Source organism: Triturus cristatus, chromosome 8 (assembly GCF_964204655.1).
Source record: "Triturus cristatus chromosome 8, aTriCri1.1, whole genome shotgun sequence".
Taxonomy (NCBI): domain Eukaryota; kingdom Metazoa; phylum Chordata; class Amphibia; order Caudata; family Salamandridae; genus Triturus; species Triturus cristatus.
The window spans coordinates 998,969,524-998,988,406 of record NC_140591.1 but is presented as its reverse complement, the minus strand read 5'-3'; the positions used below and the strand labels follow the sequence as shown (position 1 = coordinate 998,988,406).

General features: G+C 44.6%; 1 protein-coding gene across 2 annotated transcripts in view; it reads left to right on the top strand.

The window, feature by feature from the left end:
* Window positions 1-18,883, top strand: part of UGGT2 (UDP-glucose glycoprotein glucosyltransferase 2) — a 1,472,699-nt gene that overhangs the window by 355,155 nt on the left and 1,098,661 nt on the right. For both annotated transcript variants that reach the window (XM_085622547.1, XM_085622546.1), the window contains exons 7-8: window positions 4,479-4,551; window positions 15,111-15,211. In XM_085622547.1, coding sequence (XP_085478673.1) covers window positions 4,479-4,551; window positions 15,111-15,211 — 174 coding nt within the window. The remainder of the gene's footprint in view (window positions 1-4,478; window positions 4,552-15,110; window positions 15,212-18,883) is intronic.

The window sequence follows — 18,883 nt, the reverse complement described above, 5'->3', positions numbered from 1 at the left end:
TCCCCTCATCAATTTAAAAAGAAAAAGATCTTGACTAAAATTGGTACTTGAACAAAATATGCAGGTGTCGCTGCTCCTTGACCAACTCTGAATTAGACTTTGAGTCAAATTGTTTTCCTGAATTTGCAGTTTTCACAATTCAACTGAATAATATTACCAGACAAGGATCATGTACTATGTATGGGATACTTTAAAAGGGCAAGGCCTCATATGTTTTTCATTTATTTCACAAATCCCAAACCATAGCATTTATATTAAGGACTACCCCCTTATGCGTTTATATCCTTCTTGAATACATCCAATCTGAACAGCTTTGCCTCTGCAACTCACTTTCTACAACTCACCAAGGTGGTAGCATATATCAGGCTGTTTAATGCCTGGATGGCTTATAAAGTTTATTCTCCTCTTTGCTTTTCCTCTTGGCAGCCACATGTCTTAATGATTTGGTGGACTCCGTAACAATTGGAAATCAGGTCTTGTATAAACACGCTCTTGCTGTCCTATATATTGTCTTGCCTTTGTGGGGTGGCATTCTGACCAGACTTGAAAGTTAATTTACTTTACATTCAGTTATTTAGGTTATTCAGGTTTAGGTTTTATTTTGAGGTAAGCTTTGCAAAGATACCCTAGAGAAAAAAAATCCTGGCGAGGTTCCTTGAAGTACAACATGGGTAAATTTTAGAATACTGAGAAGAAAAGAATTAATAAAGTCAACCTCAGCAACACTCTACACACATGTATACAAAGGTTGAGATTCAGGAAAAATAGTTTTGATAAACTTACAGGCAAATTTGGAGGCAGTTATGATTAAGGGTAATGAAAAGGCTATCCTCATTAACACCAATATTAAGGAAGGGGCGGGAGAAAGCAGACAAATTGTTGGCTCATAAAATCATACCAGGAAAAATGGAAACCTTCTTATAAAAAAAAGCCATGCAGAAGAAAACACAGCATGTTAAACCTGAGATGTTCACTGAATATTAAACTGAATATTAAACAAGTTTGTATATTAGTGAACCGCAAGATTTGGGGGTTTATAAGCACTGCTTAGCTGTCACAAGTTTATCTGAACTTAATGTGGAGGTGAAGAAAATGCTTGAATTTTTTATCTAGGAGGAAGAGATGAGGGAAGTCATGTCTACAATGATAAAGCTTTAGGACCAGACAACTTAACTGTGTCATGCTACTAAAGCTTTGGTTGATTTACCACACCATTGTTGGCAAAGATCTTCAGCTCTTTTCAATAGTGTGAAGTACTCCGGGATTACATGATGGGAGCCCAAAGGAAACCTAGATGAATGTCACGGCCGGATTAAGAACCTTAAAGGCCCTAAGCACTTAAAAGATGTTGGTGCCCCCATATATATTTAATTCAAAATATAATGAATAATAAAATAAAATGTTATTTTTAGAAATGAAACAAAACTTACAGTAAGATGTAATTTTAATTTTATTTTCGTATTCTTCCACTTTACTTTATTTATAGGTTTAACTGCACCATTTGCAGTTTTGCACCATATGATCCTTTATAAATCTGGGAATGGAAAATTTATGTGGTGCCCCCTTCCCTTGATGCCCCAAGCACGTGCTTATTTTGCTTAATGGTTAATCCAGCCCTGATGAATGTGGTTCATACATGCCATTTATACCTTTGAGCTGTGACTTTACAAATAAACTTGAGTAATAATGTCTGGCTTAGAAGGAATCCTGACAACTTTGATGTCATCAGAGCAGTATAGCTTCATCTGTCATAACCACATACCTCAGTCATCAGGACTCTTGTTTTATAGCTGACTACCAAAGCTCCACTCTCATCATGGGAAAAAGAATAAGAATACAGAGGTTAGGGTCAGATGCAGAAGCAATATGAGGAGGAGGTCATTCTTGCTTCCAGTATCAAGCTCCTGACAATAGAATCAGCAAACAACATGAGATATGAGATGTAAATAACCTGTAAAATTTAGGCCGCATGTACGTCCATTTTCATTACCTTGAACTCATGTTATGCGAATTTTTGCACACTGGTGTTATGCAGTGATAATGGATATATTGTAATATCTGTAATACAAGATATTATCAATTACTGTACTAACAATCTAACAAAATCAGTTTATGGCAGGATTGTGGTTATATTCTCCCCACTCCAGTACCTTTTTTGAGGGATTCCAGTTTCAAAAGAAAACAATTTAATTTGTTGATTCAGAGAAGTGTAATCCATTCAAGGTAAACTTCCTCTTGGTCTTGAAAATTGTTTAGTATAAGGACCTTAATAGTCATCCCAAATAAAGAAAGGACCATGTCCAAACATCACCCAAATAAAAGCCCTTCGCAGCACAATACGGTCAGTGTGTGATTTAATGCTATGGTTCAAGCACATGCCCCAAAAAACTCAAGAAAAAAACTAATGTTTCACAGGAAAATATTCTTTATACTCTAAGGCCCTCTATTACGATTAGGGAATCACTAATTATATTCTAGAGATGGACAATGTAATCCAAAAGTCACATATTTGAACTGCAAAGTAATGGCTGCAGCAGAACAGAAAGCATAATTAAAAGTTGTGTGGTTAGTTTCACAGTCTGCATTCATCTTTTGAAGCTCATCTCAGCTAGCATGGGAGACTTGAACCTTCAGACCTCCTTGTGACACGTCTCGCAAGATTACGGTACCCTGTATCTTCTGTAAATCCTTGATCTCTGGACTGGGGAAACCAGCAGTACTCAAAAAAACTAAATATTAAGTATTTTTCACAAATACTAGCTGATATTTACGCCCACAGAACAATCTGTTATATAACAATGCTGCATGTTGACCATATCTCCCATACACAAATGCACCACAGGTATTCCCTCTAAAACTGTGGCCAGGATCCAGACCTCATCGAACGTTGACAGGCATCCAAACAATATGACATCTCAGTGTGTCCCTTGAGAGAATTAAAGCAGATGGGCTAATGTAATTCCTAAGTGAAATAGTAAAAAACAAACGGTCTCCTCGTAATTTAATTCCTACACAAAGGGGTACTGGAACTGTGTAAGCTAAAAAGTTTTCGCTGTAGAGCGCATCTTTTATACTTCAGATGAATAGGACTTTTCATATTCTTTTTTCATTCTTAAATGTTGCCTTACAAAATAAAACAATCCCTGGTTGGTTAATTTTGCAAGTGTTATTTTGAATTGTGTAGACTGTGAATACAATGTCAGACCTCTTAAAATATACTTGCCCACTCGCAATGGCAAGTAACATTTTAGAAGAATGAACATAATCTGGAAAGGAACAAGTGTTCTGCTCATTCAGAAATTGAATGAGCAAAAAAAGATGCCTTTAAATCTTGTGGTTTTATCTTGACACATTTGCTGTCTGTTCAAGGAAGGAGGTCAAATGTCAATCTGTTGTTTTTCTAATTGCTGCTTGGAAAATGGAGTTTATTTTTCTTTATCTTACTACAGTTAGAGGTTTTTGTCAAATGAGATGAATGAAACTTATTGTAAAACCAAAGGCTGTAAGATACCAGTTTTTTTCTAACACATAAAATTTAAATAGCTTGTAAAGGAATAGTACAAATACATTCAAAATATATAAGGAATTACGAAAGCACATTTTTTGGGTTATTTCGATGTGTAATGCAAATAATGTTTTCAATAGGAGCAAAACAAATGAGGACACTTTTGTTGATGATGCGCAATTGACAAATATTATCAGAAACATGATTTCCAAACATTATTGTTTTTACACTATATAGTTATATCAGTAAAACCTCATGTCAGTTAAACATTTTGTGGCCATTTCAATGTAAAATCTCCAGATTGTAAATGACAGTGTGTTACCACGTCATGCTTTAGTTATGTACTCATTAACATGATAGGTTTTAAACATGATTTCAGAAACCTGCCTGCCCCCTCCCTGATGACAATGCTATTGATGAACTTAGACGCAAGTTGGGAGTCATGTGTATCCTATATGTGGCTAGATTTGTATTACATGTAGAGCAACATTTTAGTCTATCAAATCAAACAAAAGAGTTTTTTGTACAACAGACATACTGAATTTGCAAATTTGAAAGTGATCTCAAATGTGATAATGAAGAAAATGGTGGCTTAGTGAATTAAAATATTTTCCCAGGATCACATCATTTGAAGCCAGTTTATGGATCAAGAGCATTACAATTAGGTCAAGTAGATTATTTAAGTCACTAGACCTGCAGGTCTAGAAACGTTTTTATGATTTTTCGAGGCCTGAATGCCGTAACAAACATGTTTCCTTTGTACTACAAACTGATTTGCTCTGGCAGTGGAATGTTTACAAATTTCCATTCGTGAAGAAAAGGGCCAGTATTTAACTATTGAAATTCTTCTTTTGTGATAATAGGAATTTTCAGGTACTCTAATGTCAGAGAAGTACCTAGTTTGAAGCGCACATCGTATGGCATAATAAGATTGTCTCTGTATAATTTTATGTTTGCGCTTTATATTATGTAGGTACAAATGGCACACATTTGGTAGATGACAATTCAACTGATGAAGTTCAGGGATTTCTCTTCGACAAATTAAGGTGAGTTGGGTTTAATTGCATTGAACTCATAATATTTGGAAGATATTTTACGGGACATTGAACATTTTGTAAAGGTGTTCAAACCTAGGTTTATTACTCCCCCCGGAATTTGAGATCCCTTTTCTCCACTGCTCACTTACAGGTTGTTATGGGACTAAGGCACATATGTTCTTTGTGTACATAACTTTATTTTAGGTGTGCTACAAATCCACCTGCTGGTGTAACCAATAAATCCTGAGCACCAGAATATGGATCTGCAGCGGTTCATATCAGTAGATGGCACTTCCGACTCGGAACAATCTGCAAGTATGGCAGTTTTTCTGTGGTCGTAGGATCAGAGGTAGGGATCGAAAATTTGATTTTAAATGCATAAAACACCTGGAAACTTGTAACTGTGTGGATATTTTCAATTATTTTAATAGCCCATTTCCATGTTGGAAACATTCGAAAATTAAAATATATAATTAATAGCTTGGTACAAGAAGGTTTCCTGAGGGTGTTGCTGAAGATGTTTGTTTACAGAGAAAAACTTTCCCTGTTGATGAATAAAAAAAAATCTAAAATGTTATGTGCTAATGCAGGCATGGATTTTTAACTAGTGCCGATTTCTGTGACTAAGCCTAGGAATTTATGTGACTCCCCCAAAAAGAAAAAAAAAGCCTGCTAGAATTGTAGGGACCAACAATGAATATGTTTAAAAAATATGTTTTGTGAAATATTCCTTTGTTGTTCCAAACATGAATCCTTCTAGTACAGGCAGCAGAGACCACGGACTACGGCCTACTCTTAAAACAATTAAACGTCAAAGTTTCATTTTTTTCTTTTTAATCACATTCTTTTTTCCTTTAAGGAAAATTGGCTGCATTTTTTTTTTTTGTTTAGTAAGGGTTTGCTATATTATGGTGTATTAAAAAGCAATCACAGACATTGTGGTTTGCTGACCTCAGCAGGGTACCATCCCTGTGATGGCTTTGATTCTTAATTGGTCGCAAATTGAGACCTATCTCATTATTATTCATGAGGTAGGCTGATTTGCGAACCCATTCGGAATCGTTATTTAGGAAATCTTTATTTTGTGCAATAGAAATTGTTATGTCCTAATTGTGGTTCGGTAAGAATTACAATTAGGAAATCCCAATTCCTATTTTCTGTTCATATGGCACCCAAGTGTGTGAAAATTATGTAGATTAACTGGTACTGAAATCTGGGAGCCACATGCGAGTCATTCATGTAAATCAGAGGGCCCACTCAGTCCTTTCCCCAACTGAGAGCCTAATCATGCAGAACAAACAAAGTAGAATATTAATATATTTTTATTCACCTGCGTGAAAAACATAATACTTTATTAAAATCAGATCTATTCATAGAATTAATTTGAACTGTTTTTCAAGCAGTACAGTCTCACAATTCTGATTTTATGTTATAAATTGGAAGTACTTTTGAATGTTATTATCAGGATAACCTGTGCATTCAAGTTGTGTGGTTAAAACAACAATTGCGACAATACTGTTGTTGATGGTTACTCTGTATTGTGACGTTGGTTTTGATAAGGCAGCCACCGATATCATTGGTTCAAGAAGAATAGAAAATCATTTCTGTAGGTTTCACTACAGCTCACCATTGAAACAAGAATCGTGTGGATTTTTTTTCAGTTTTCTCCCATACCTTACGTGGTAGAACCTGGAGGAAGGGACTGTGGAATTTTAGAGAACCTTTTAGATTGCCCCTTTCACCCCATCACTCTCTCTCCGTGGGGCCGGCTGGATGGAGTTCCTTGCTAGTTTTTTTTTTTTTTGTTTTGTTTATTAGCATTTGTAATTGTGTACAAACAAAAACAATCATAACATTGCGGTCACAGTACAACAGCATCCTTCATCCAAGTTTGTCTGTTCATTTCCTAATCAGAGGTCTCCCACACCCACCGCCCTTCAGCACATATAATAATCGCTTATTAATTCTGTTGCTGCATTTGCAAATATTGGGTTAGGTACGCCCAGTAGTCTCTGGGCTTCGACCCGGCAGGAAGTTCTTCTTCATAAGTCTTCAGGGTATCTCTACAGTACGTTACGTCCGTAAGCCATTCCTTCGGCTTCGGGACCCGCCTGCCACTCCAACAGAGCGAGACCCTCTTTTTGGCCATTAGCAACGCAATCATGCAGAATCTACGCTTTAGGGCCCAAAATTCAGGCAGCAGCCCCAACAAACAGGTTTTGGCCTCGCAGCGCACCTCACCGCCCACCATAGCCCCCAGCAATTGTGTCACCTGTACCCAGTATTCCCCAACTGCCTCGCACGACCACGCCAAATGAATGAAATCCGCCCCGTCCGCCCCACAGCGCTCACATCTAGAGTCCACCCGCAGCCCATAACGGTGCAGCCTGGCCGGTGTGTAGTATGTCTGGTGTAGGTATTTGAAATGTAGAATGCGGAGATTGCCATTAGGTGTCAGCATGCCAGTCAATGTACAGGCAGTAGCCCATTCATCCTCCGTTAGCGGAGTGTCCAAACAGCTATTCCACTTCTCCATGGAAGCGTTCGTGGTTGCCGCTATGTCCACCTGCATCTTCGTATACAGTGTAGATACCAGGTGCTTGCTCGCAGGTATGGTGATCAGCCACTGCAACGCGGTCAACCCCGGAGGCTCCAACGGGTATGTTGGGTACAGTTGTTTCACAGCTCTTTGCAGCCTATGATAATTAAAGCGAAACAATGCAGACATGTTACTAATGAATGTCAATTGTTCTAGCGTTTTAAAAGTCCCATCTTCGTACAAGTCCCCCATGGTGTCGATGCCCACTTGGCGCAGCAATTCCAACCCCACGTTTTCTTGCGTGACCGAGATTGCCGGATGCCATTGGAGCCGAAGCGCCGGGGCATACAGTGGTAGTTTATTAGCTTTTCTGCCCATGGTATGCCATGCTTTGTTCGTGGCATCTATGGTGTTAATGTCTTTCATGTGCAAGGGAGGCCTACGATGGGTGATAATCGCCTCGAGTGGAACTGGCAGAGCATCCCCCTCCTCGATCGCAGTGTGGGTGAGAAATGGGACTTTGTGGTACCAAAAATGTGCATACTGCGCTTGCGCACATAGGTAGTATAGGTAGAAGTCAGGGACCCTCCTCGACTGTACGGCAATGTTAGTGTCCGCATCTCCACCCTGGCCGTCTTTCCCGCCCAGATAAGCCGGAGGACCATCGAGGTAATCCGTCGGAATACCTCTGCTGGAGGGTGGATGGGGATGTTAGTGAACAGATAGAGTAGCTTCGGTAGTACCACCATTTTGACGATAGCAATACGATCAGCCAGCGATAGTGGCAGTTGGATCCATCTCCCCACTTTCTCCTCTAGTGCGTCGATCACCATCCCGTAGTTAGTCCTGATCACAGTTTCTGGGTCCCTGTGGTACCACACACCCAGATATTTTATCGGGTCCATCTTCCACTCCAGAGGATAGTCCATGGGATGTGGTTGTGTGCTGTCCGTCAAGGGAATAATCATGGACTTGGCCCAGTTTATAGTGACACCGGATTGACGCGCGAATTTTATATACTCCCTCAATAGTTGATTCAGATTGGCCTGTGGGTCCCTCACATAGAGCAGCATATCGTCGGCGTACAACGATATGTGCAGCGGCCGCTGCGGAAACTGCAGGGCCGAATAGTGATGCCCCTGTCTTATTTTACACGCAAGGGGCTCCAACGCCAGCGCAAACAAGAGAGGGGACAGGGGGCATCCCTGCCTCGTCCCCCTCCGAATGTCAATGGAGTCTGAGATGTATTTATTCACCCGAATCCGTGCCACAGGTGCATCATATAATAAGTTGATCCATTGGAGGAACATGGGCGGGAAGCCCATCCTCCGCAGCACCGTATTCATATAGGTCCACTCCAAAGAATCAAAGGCTTTGGCTGCGTCCAAGAAGACCGCCGCCGCCTTTGTCTCAGGCGTTAGATAGTGTGAGAGCGCAAACAATGTTCGCGTATTGTGCGCAGTGGAGCGCGCTGGTATGAATCCAGATTGGTCGGGCAGGATCAGTCTGGGCATCAGAGGGTTAAGTCGGGCAGCAAGCAGCTTGGCCAATATCTTGTTGTCCACGTTTATAAGGGACAGTGGTCTATAGGAGTCGCAGAGCTCCGGGTCCTTCTGTGGTTTGGGAAGCGCTAACAGTATTGTTTCCCGTAGGGTTGGCGGCAGGTGTTGCTGCTCGTGAGCATTACCATACATCTCCACCAGATATGGGGCCAGCTGGTCAACAAACGCCTTATAAAATTCACAAGTGAAGCCATCGGGGCCCGGAGTCTTACCATTCGGCAGCGACTTAATTACTTCAGTGACTTCCTCTACCGTGATGGGCTGGGATAGGTATTCGCGGTGCGTGTCCGATAGCCACGCTATCGCCACGTCCTCGAGGTAGTCTACGATTTCAGCCGTAGTGGCCGTTGGCCTGGATGCATACAGCGCTCCGTACGCGGCCACAAATTCACCCAGTATTGCTTGTTCACCATATTTCCGCTCCCCCTGGGGCCCACGAATCACCTGTATGTTCTGCGGGGCACGTCCCTCGCATATGTTAGCCGCCAAGCGCCTGCCCGGTCTACCGCCCTCCCCATATGCCCTCGCCACCTGTCTTTTCGTTGTATATTTAATTTCATCTTCCGCGAAGCTCTGAAACTCGGACAGCGTTTTTCGAATTTCCCCTAGTATCTGAACATTTTGTGTGCTCTCATATTCCCGTTCTAGACTTCGTAGCTTGTCTTCCCTGGCTCGGAGCTGCTGTTGGATGTCTTTAAGGATACCTGCGTTAGTGCTTATGCAGACGCCTCGTATGGTGGCCTTGCAGGCCTCCCACAGCACGCCTGGGTCGGTCGCAGTAGGCGCATTATTATCAAAATATTCCTGTATCGCCTGCCCAATGGTATCAGCATAAATGGGGTCTATGAGGGGTTTAGCATTGAATCTCCAACTGAAAGGAGGTGGCGTATAGTTCAGTAGCTCCAGAGAAAGGAGCACCGGGCTGTGATCTGATAGTGTTCTGGGTAAGTGTCTAACCTCCCGTGTCCATAATGCAATATCCCCAGTCACCAGCCAGTAATCAATGCGGGACCAGCTGCCGTGCGCCGTAGCTACATGGGTGGCCTCCAGTTCGTCCGGGTACCTACTTCTCCAGATATCAGTGAGCCCCCTGTCCATTATTAGGTCCTGGAGGACACGTAGTGCGCGCCTGTGTGGTTCCGTTGACACTCCAGATCGATCTACATCATCACATAGTGCAAGATTAAAGTCTCCACCCCAAATCACGTGAGGGGCCTGCAAATCACGCAATTTACCCCACAGTAAGTGGTAGAACTGCGGGTCATCCACATTCGGCCCATATACATTCACCACAGCTAGCCTCTGTCCCCGCAGGAGACCAGTTAGAATGACAAACCGCCCCATGTCATCTGTCTCAACCTCATCTATCATATACTTCAGCCCCTTTCTAATCAACACCATTACCCCCCGTGCGTATGAGGAGTAGGAGGAATGATGTACCGATTCAGCCCATCTCCGTCCCACGCTTATTTAACGTGTCGGCGCACAGTGAGTCTCCTGTATGAGTGCAATGTCTATGCGCTGTCTGTCTAGGTATGCCAGTGTTTGCCTAATTTTCTTGGGGTTGCCAAGTCCCCGCACATTCCACGTTAGCAGTCGGAGATACCCCGCCCCTAACCTGTTCTCAGCCATTGCCCAGTATCAACATGCGTGCACCAGTCACCCCCACAGTTAGTGAGCGCGCCCCAATAGTTGTCGCAGCGGGTAAGGGCCCCATTATTCCTCGTCAATGGTACTTGGAGTTCAGCGATGCGTCTCATGCGCAGTGACCAACATTTCAACTTTCCAACCACAGCCCACTTCCCCCCACCCACTTCAGCACCCCAACCATGCCAAAGACATACCCCACAATTAAAGTCAAACATTAGATTAACTGAATTCGGGGATCACCCTCTTCGGGGGACCGCCTAGAACACACCTCTCCATCCAACTCAATGGGTGTGGACGGGGACATATTACGATTCGGAGCCCGATAGGCCACATATCAGTGCAGGCATCTTAACGGCCCTCCCCAGGGCCCAGCGCAGCCGCAGTAATTTCCCACTCCAGCCAAATCATAATACTATTTTCCTGCTATCTGACGGACAGTGACCAGTCCCTCGTTTACCATCCCTCCTATATCTGTCATTTATGCCCGTGACCCAGCTCTAACTGTCAGGGACCATTTCTCCTGCTACTCCTCCATCTAGGTCTCACCCAGGCCCATGAATTACACGCTATCTCATTACATAGCGTCCACTTCCATCACTGGGTGGGCCCCATCTTTTTATGGCATTATCCCCTCATAGGCCCATAGTCAGAATCCAGCACTGTCTCGTCAGAGCTGAAGTAGCAGTAAAGTTACCATTCATCAGCAGGGCATGGGTCTGGGTATCCTTGTTCGTGGCGGTTGTACGCGCCGTCCTTCACAGACCAGAGGTATCATTGTCGTCCATGCCGACCCCCACAGTCCTCCTCGTCAGGGCCGCAGGAACGTCTCTTGGTGTGCAGTGCCTTCGCCGTCCTTCTTGTAGCTCACTTGTACAATCCACTAGTCAGTGTCTGCAGCCTGATCAACCCTCTGCCTCTCTTTGCGCTTGGCTCCGATTTTTTTGATGAGTTCGTGTGCCTCCCGAGGTGTATGACACAGCGTCGCACGTCCTCCATGCGTTATGCGAAGCCGGGCGGGATAGAGCATGGCGTAATCAACACCCAGGTCACGCAGTTTCTTTTTGACCGGATTGAACTCCTTCCGCGCCTGTTGGACTGTGAGTGTGAAGTCCGGTTAGAATGCCAGAGTGTGTCCCTGGTGCGTGATCTGGTTTTTTTCCCGCGCTATTCGGAGGATGGCATCACGGTCTCTGTAATTTAGGACCCTGGCGACTATAGGACGCGGGGGCGCCCCAGGCTTCGGTCTCGGGGCCAGCGACCTATATGCTCGTTCAATCAGGAACATTGGGGACAGGTGCTCCGCGCCCACAATGACCCTAACCAGCTCCTCCACATAGGTTTCCATCTGGCCAGTGTTGGTGGACTCCGGAACTCCAGTGATTCTCACGTTATTGCATCTCGACTGCGCTTCCAAATCCTCCGTCTTGCTTTTTAGCGCCTCCAGTAGCTTCTCGGCTTCAGCACACTTTTGGGCCGTGGTTTGCGAGACATCTTCCACCGCCCCAATGCGGGTCTCCGCCTCCGTCAGCCGCTCACCGTGCCCCTCTAGCTTTGCCGCCCTGTTGTCAACTCGCAGCGTGATGGTGTCCAGTTTACCATGGATGTCCTGTAGGCTTTGCTGGATGGCCCTCAGTGCTTCCGCCATGCCTTGAGGTGGCGACTCTCCAGCGTCCATTACTGCGTCTGGTAGCGCTGCGGCGCCTTTGGTCTGACGCTTGGTTTCAAATGGAAGTTTGGTTTGCGTCTTTTCTGGCTTCCCCATCTTGTCCTTGTCTCCCGCTAGCCACCGAGGGTCCCCGCTCGCAGAGCCACCAGTCGGCCCTGGCCCCCCCGCAGATGCGATGTAGGTTAGCTTAGCAGGGCAATATGTGCACAGCTCTCCTTAGCTCCTCGGGCAGTCACCTCTTCACCTCCTCGCCTCACACCGCGCGCACTCCACCGCTGTCACCCAGTGCCGATAGTATCCGTGTGATGCCCAGCTCTCATTGCCTGATCGACGAGCACATGTGGCCGGCTTCGCACGTGGAGCGCGCTGTGTATTGCCCGTAGTCTCAGCGTTTCACTTGTAGCACAGGGAGTTGGCTAGCGACAGAGCATTGCGTGTTGACAGGGGCGGCCAGCACCTCGCACTCAGGACACTGCAAACATCCGCGTGTAGCGGCAGCCGACCGATCCGGCGATCGTGGTCTGGCGCCCCCAGCAGTCGCGTTGTTCACGTGTCCCCCATCTGCGACCGCAGCACGGTGCCAATTGTCTCCAGCTACGCAGTTGCACCGCGGCCAGAAAGTCAGCACTCACCCCCGCAGCAGGCAGGCAGGTAGGCGGGCATCACGCAGCGATCCTCCGATCCGACCTCACTCCGCTTTTAGGCGCCAGCATCGATCCGAGCGCGGGGCTTTCGTTTCCGGTCGTGGCCGCTGTCATGCCTCGCAATCCCCGCCTGAGTCTCCAGGTCCTCCGTGTCAGTTTAGTTCATGGAATCTGTATGCAGCGCCGTGATCGCACCCACCGCAGGCATCTGGCTTTGAAGGTACATCGGCCGCCAGCAGCATCTCGTCTACGTACTCCCGGGCGCCGCCATCTTGTCAGCCGTTAGTCGCGCTCACAGCAGAGTGCAGAATTCCATAATTCCGGGGCTAGCAAGTCGTTCGAGCGGTTCTCGCACTCCCCACCTGTGGAGGCCAGTGTCCGATCAGCGCGGTGTCGTTTTCAGGCTGCAGCGCGCCTCCGTTCATGCCTATCGTGCCATGTATTTCCCCCGTCCGGCGGAGCTGTCTCAATAGGCAGCCATTCCGCTGTGCGCCCTCTAGCGCCCCCCGAGTTCCTTGCTAGTTTGAAAGTCCTTCTCTTAAGTATCCGTAGCCCATTGGAATGAGATTTTATCTCACCACAAAGGCGGATGCTTATGTGGTCAAGTTAAGACATTTAGGGCCATATGTAGGTAAATTATATTTACCGATTCTTAAATACCGAATTTTACCGATTCGGTATTTATGAATCGGTAAATGTAATGTAGGTAAACAATCGGTAATTATTACCGATTCGGTAAATATCGGTATTTAAGAATCGGTATTTACCGGTAAATACCGAATCGGTAATAGGGGAGATATTATCATGGGTGGCAGGGTGTCACATTGACACCCTGTTGCACCCCTGATTCGTGCATGTGTGCACATGTGGCGCACATACATGCCCTAAGGGCATGTATGTCTGCCACATGGCACTTTTCAAATAGAACAAAAATGCTTTTTGAAAGGTATTCGTCATTTACCATCAACTTGTAGTTGGTGGTAAATAACGAATCCAGACACCAATGATGCACTCACTTGAGTGCCCCCTACATAGCATTTCTGGATTCGGTATTTACCGAATCGGTATTTTACCGATTTCTTAAATTCCGATTCGGTAAATACCGAATCCAGAAAATCAGCCACCTACATCGCAAATGCCTAAATACCGGTCGTAACGGGATATTTACCGAATTTCGGCCGTTACCGACCGGTATTTAGCTACCTACATGAGGCCCCTAGTCACCACCTAGTAAGGCAAAAGGTTTCAATGCACAGAGAGTTAAATTCCTTAAAGGCCCTGTTTCTACTACAGAAATATCGTGCCAGGTGCCCCATTGTAGACCAAAGTCTTAACTTAGGGGCCTATTGTGTGGTTCTTTAAGAACACCTTGCCACTTGTTATGCACTTTTGTGGTTTAGAATTTTCAGTGCTTGTGTTCTGTTTTTTCTGCCCTCTTTTTTTTGTTTTCTTCTTGTGGGACTTGAATTTTAATTGTTTACCATTTTCCTAGTCCACTGTAGAGCAGCCTCGAATCTCTCCTCACCCCCTTAGAGATGTGACCTCGGCAATTTAACAGAATGCTGCAGATAAGGTGTAATGTTTAAAATAATAACATTGCCTCTCTTTATGCTGCTAATATTTCCACATAGGCACCTAAAAAATGACTCTGTCCGTCTTTCTCTATAGTATCACAGCATTGCTGACATTTGGCACAGTTAACCAAAACAAGTCACAGGCGTGTACCTACCATTTTTTGTATAGTTGCTCTTTTTTGGTATTCACAGAAATTGCAAGAAATTGTATGTTCCCATATGTATGCCTAATTGAATTGTAAAATAGCAGACTGCTGCTAGTTTATTGTTATGTTTAATTTGCAAATACATATCGGACTTTTTTTAGATCGAAAATATGGCACTGTTTGAGGAATTATAACAACCACTTTCCATGTTAGAGCTTTTTTCGGCCCTACAGTTAAGGCACCACACTGGGTGTTACAAATCATTGGTAATGTATGTGAATAACCACAGAGCTACAATGTTGTGAGTGTTTGCCTCCCCTGGGAATACCCATGTTCACGCACCTAACATAAAAGCCTAGGTGGAGTTCGCCCCAAGAACCCAGCAGAGTTCTGCAAGTAGTGGAGTACAGCGCGAACTGCTGATCTTCCTGCCGCTCAAGTAGAAATTTTACCTGAGCTGCAGCTCGCGCTTGTCAACTTACCATTGGTGAGCGCGAGCAAGGAAAAAACTCCGCTGCACTACGCAGAGTGGAATTGTCTGCACTTTGCGAGCTCCATGGAGCAAGGAGTGCAAAAAACTCTGGGAACGGAGCGGAGTTCACCGCCCAGGCCTAGTTATGATTCCGGAAAATCTGTAAACTAGTTATGATGAATCTAAAAAATCTTTAGAGAATGATAATGTTTCTGTGGGAGATGCTGAAAGTAGTTGGTATTAAACTGAACATTTAGTTTGTTTGCGGTCCTGGCGCTTCCTGTTTAAGCATTTTGTTTGTATTTTCCAAATCAGACAAATCCATCCTGAGTTGAAAGAAAATCTGCTGGAGTTTAAAAAACATCTAATCGAAAGTAGCAATGACATGGCACCTTTAAAAGTGTGGGAGCTCCAAGGTAAGGTTTAGTTGGCTCGCTAATTGTTTTTATTAATATTTTGGTAACCAGGGTATTGGGCTACCCTGGTTTAAAATTAAAACAGTTTATGCATGTTCAGTGGATTACAAAGTGATATCAGGGAATAGAACTATAATTTCCCTGCTGATCTAGCTTCTGCGTGAAGGGAGACCTGTTTGTACTTAACACTTTTCAAGAACAAGCCACAGGACGTTTAGTCCATGCAAGCAGCTGCAGTGTTCACCACAAATCATTGTACCTGTTTTCAAGATAGGTCCTTGAGAGGGGACTTGTGCTAATTTGACGTGTTTCTCTTCATATGTATCTGTTTGGATTGTCTTAGAAACTGTACACAGGGCTACGGCCAGTCAGCCCCGGTCGGTAGTAGGAGTAACTGCAGGGCGGTGACGTGGAGAGGGGGAGGGGCAGGGTGGTGGGTAGTACACTATGGATTACGGAGGTTTACAGGTAAGTTAACATATAAATTAATAAAACGAATTTCGTTGCGTGCACTGCATCCCCAAATGCGATGCAGTGCACGCAACGAAATTCGTTTTATTAATTTATATGTTAACTTACCTGTAAACCTCCGTAATCCATAGTTTACTAACCAACACCCAGCCCCTCCCCCTCCCCACGTCACCGCCCTGCAGTTACTCCTACTACCGACCGCGGCTGCGGCCAGTGCTACGTATGCCCCAGTACTTAAATCTTATTTTCACTTGATTATTTGAATATTATTGAAAGGTTCCGTTTCCATAGCCTCCTGCGTCATGCTCGGATTGGCTATTATGATGGTCTATAAATGTATATAAGAAAATAAGTGTGTTCGGATTAAATGTTTTTCTGGGGCCAGCTTTTCAAATAAAACTGTATTCACAATACAAATGGAAATTCCACCGTTATTACTGCAGCACACCCTAACGGGAGAAATCGCTACTTATTGTCAGTGGCGTAACACAGGCCCGGTGCCCCCCGCAGTGCTGGGGATTGAGCTGCTGGGGGCCCCCTCAGCACAGTACTCAGGCCTGGAAGCTCCAGATTAAATCCGGAGCCGGGCCTCTCCATGTACCTTGCAGGGGGGCCCCTTCAACTTTCGTTACGCCGCTGTGTAATGTCTTAAGCAGATTTATTACATAGAAAAACAACTGGGCATTGAGGCACTAGCTGTACTTAAAGAGAATTTAACTAGCTGCATGGATGTAATATAATGAGGTTTTGTTAAATAACTTTGTTTCGAATGGTAAGAAATGGAAAAAACAGCATAGTATAAACTATGCATGTAGATTCGGTGAGAGCAATGCACTTTTTGTTACACATTTTGAAGGACATAGTTGCCAACAATTTGAAAAACATTCCCAGGGACACTTTGCAGCACAGCTATCTATTACGTAGTTGAAAATGCACCACACCCAATGCCCCAAATCTCCGCCCGACCCACATACTTAGCATAATTTAACTCTGCCTACTTATCATAGTGCAGATTACACAATAAAAAGACAATTGCAGGGAATTGAGATGGAATTTCAAACTTAAGGCCAAAGTAGCTGAGTTGGAAAAATTCTCCCTTCAGCTGCATTGAAGAATTTTTCTAACTCGACTACTTTGGCCAAATGTTTGAAATTCTCATTGCAATTCCCACAATTCTCTCTTTATTGAGTAGGCCCTTATTGCTGGGACTTTCCCGGGATAGTGAATCACCCGGGACAGTGTCCAACTTGGCAAGACTGCCTCAGCCAAAACGGTACAATTGGCAGCTATGGAAGGAGAGGTGACATAACCTACTCAGCGGCTTGCGTCCCATGAGTCATGATGATGACTCCTCCCCACAGTCAGTTATGGCAATAACACATTCTACACATTTTAGGTAAATCTTATTTAACTTTTGTTTTTGCACATGGAACAATGATCAGTATTTATCGGAATTGTATCATGCCAGTGAGTTATTGTCTGTACTCCTGATTAACATTCATTTCAAACTCATCCAACAGGAGCCCCATCCCTGAACTCCTGCTCAAAGATTGTATGGAAAGTGGTGTATTATTTGTTGTGGTTGTGCGACCTCCAAGTGTAATACACTCACAATATCGTCCTGAGCCCAGTCATGCTAGTTTCTTAAACCTTAGCACATGCCTGGGTAGCTGTGGCTGCGAGCAGCCAGGCTTAAACAAAGGAAAAAGTGCAAAGCATTAACAAGTACTGAAACAACCGAATAGGAAAGTCACACAACACAAAAGAAATGCAACACCAATTTATAAATATAGATTTTATTTTCATTAATTTTTAAACACAAAAATGAACAAAGTCCACTGGATGGTTCCTGTGACATAGATATTGAAGATGCTGTATGATACTGCGCGTTCTATTTTGGTTTTTGGGGGCGGGGGAGGAGACTTTCTGGGGCTTCTCCTTTGTCCGTGGACTTGGTGGGGCAACTTTGGTAATAGGGGTCGATTTCCCTCAAAGTCCTGACAGGTTCAGCAAAAGTCCAGTTCCCAGTGGCCTACTAGTCTCCAGCCACAGCGAAACCAGCAGTTCCTTTTGGTGGAGGCTAGTCTCCTCTTTGGGTGACCAAACTCCTCTCCAACAACTCTCTCAGGGCCAGAAAACCCAGTTGCAACTCTTGAGCATTGGAACTCTGTCTCCCAGGCTGCACTTCAGTGGTCAGTGGCAGTCAAGCGATCGTGGCTACTGACAGTCAAGGTGGGATTCTTCAACTTTTCTGGCCCTGTTATTGTTATACCACAGATTGCAGGAAGTTGTCATCTGGCGGGAGGAGACCTGGTGGCCCATTGGCTAGTAACATTTGCATTCCCAGAGGGCACTTGCTGGGCATAACTATGGTACCCAGACCTCAAAGCACGTCTGCACTGGCAGAGTACTGAAGGAGGACTGCCCTGTTGATCCCTGGACCTGGCTTGAGAGGCTGCACTGAAGACTGGATTGCACATTCTGATTCTGGGCCAGCAAACAGAGGACAGTGTCAGATGTGCTCTGCTTGAGGAAAAGTCATCCCCGAACTCCAGACAGAAAAGGTGAACTCCAAGAGTCAGTTGGCTGACTTTCTCTTTAGCTAGCCCAGAAGGCAAAATTCTGCCCTCTCTTGATTTATGTACTTTGGTAGCCCACCCTAGAAGTGTGACTACTTGGGGGCTACACGCCCACGGGAAAAACATTTTGGCAACCGTTTTCCCCTCTCTGTCTCTTATGCCAAACTGTCTACCAGAATAAAGGGGCACCCACCCACTTTCATGTGTGCCCATCATTTGCCCTCCAAAGATGGTTTCCCCTTTGAAGCTTGCCTTTTGGGCTCACACCCTGTGTGTTTCCTGCTAAGGAAAGGCAACAACTCTTCCAATGTCAGGCCTCTCTTTTATACTCTCCTGGGAGTCTATCACAGCTCCCCCAGAAGGGCAAAAGGTTGTCTTGTGACTAACATCTGAGAATGGCCACTGGAAAACTTGGCTAACAGACTAGCAACTTTCTAAAGCTGTCTTTAACTTAAAAGCTACATTAAATTCGACTTGGGCATCAAGTTGGGTTTAATGTAACAATTATTTTGATACCTTGATGAACCAACTTCAGTAGTCCAATTCAGGATTTAGCACTGCTCAGTTGTCAGCGAGTATCCCTGTACTCGCTAATGAAAATGTTAGCATTTCTACAGCAAAA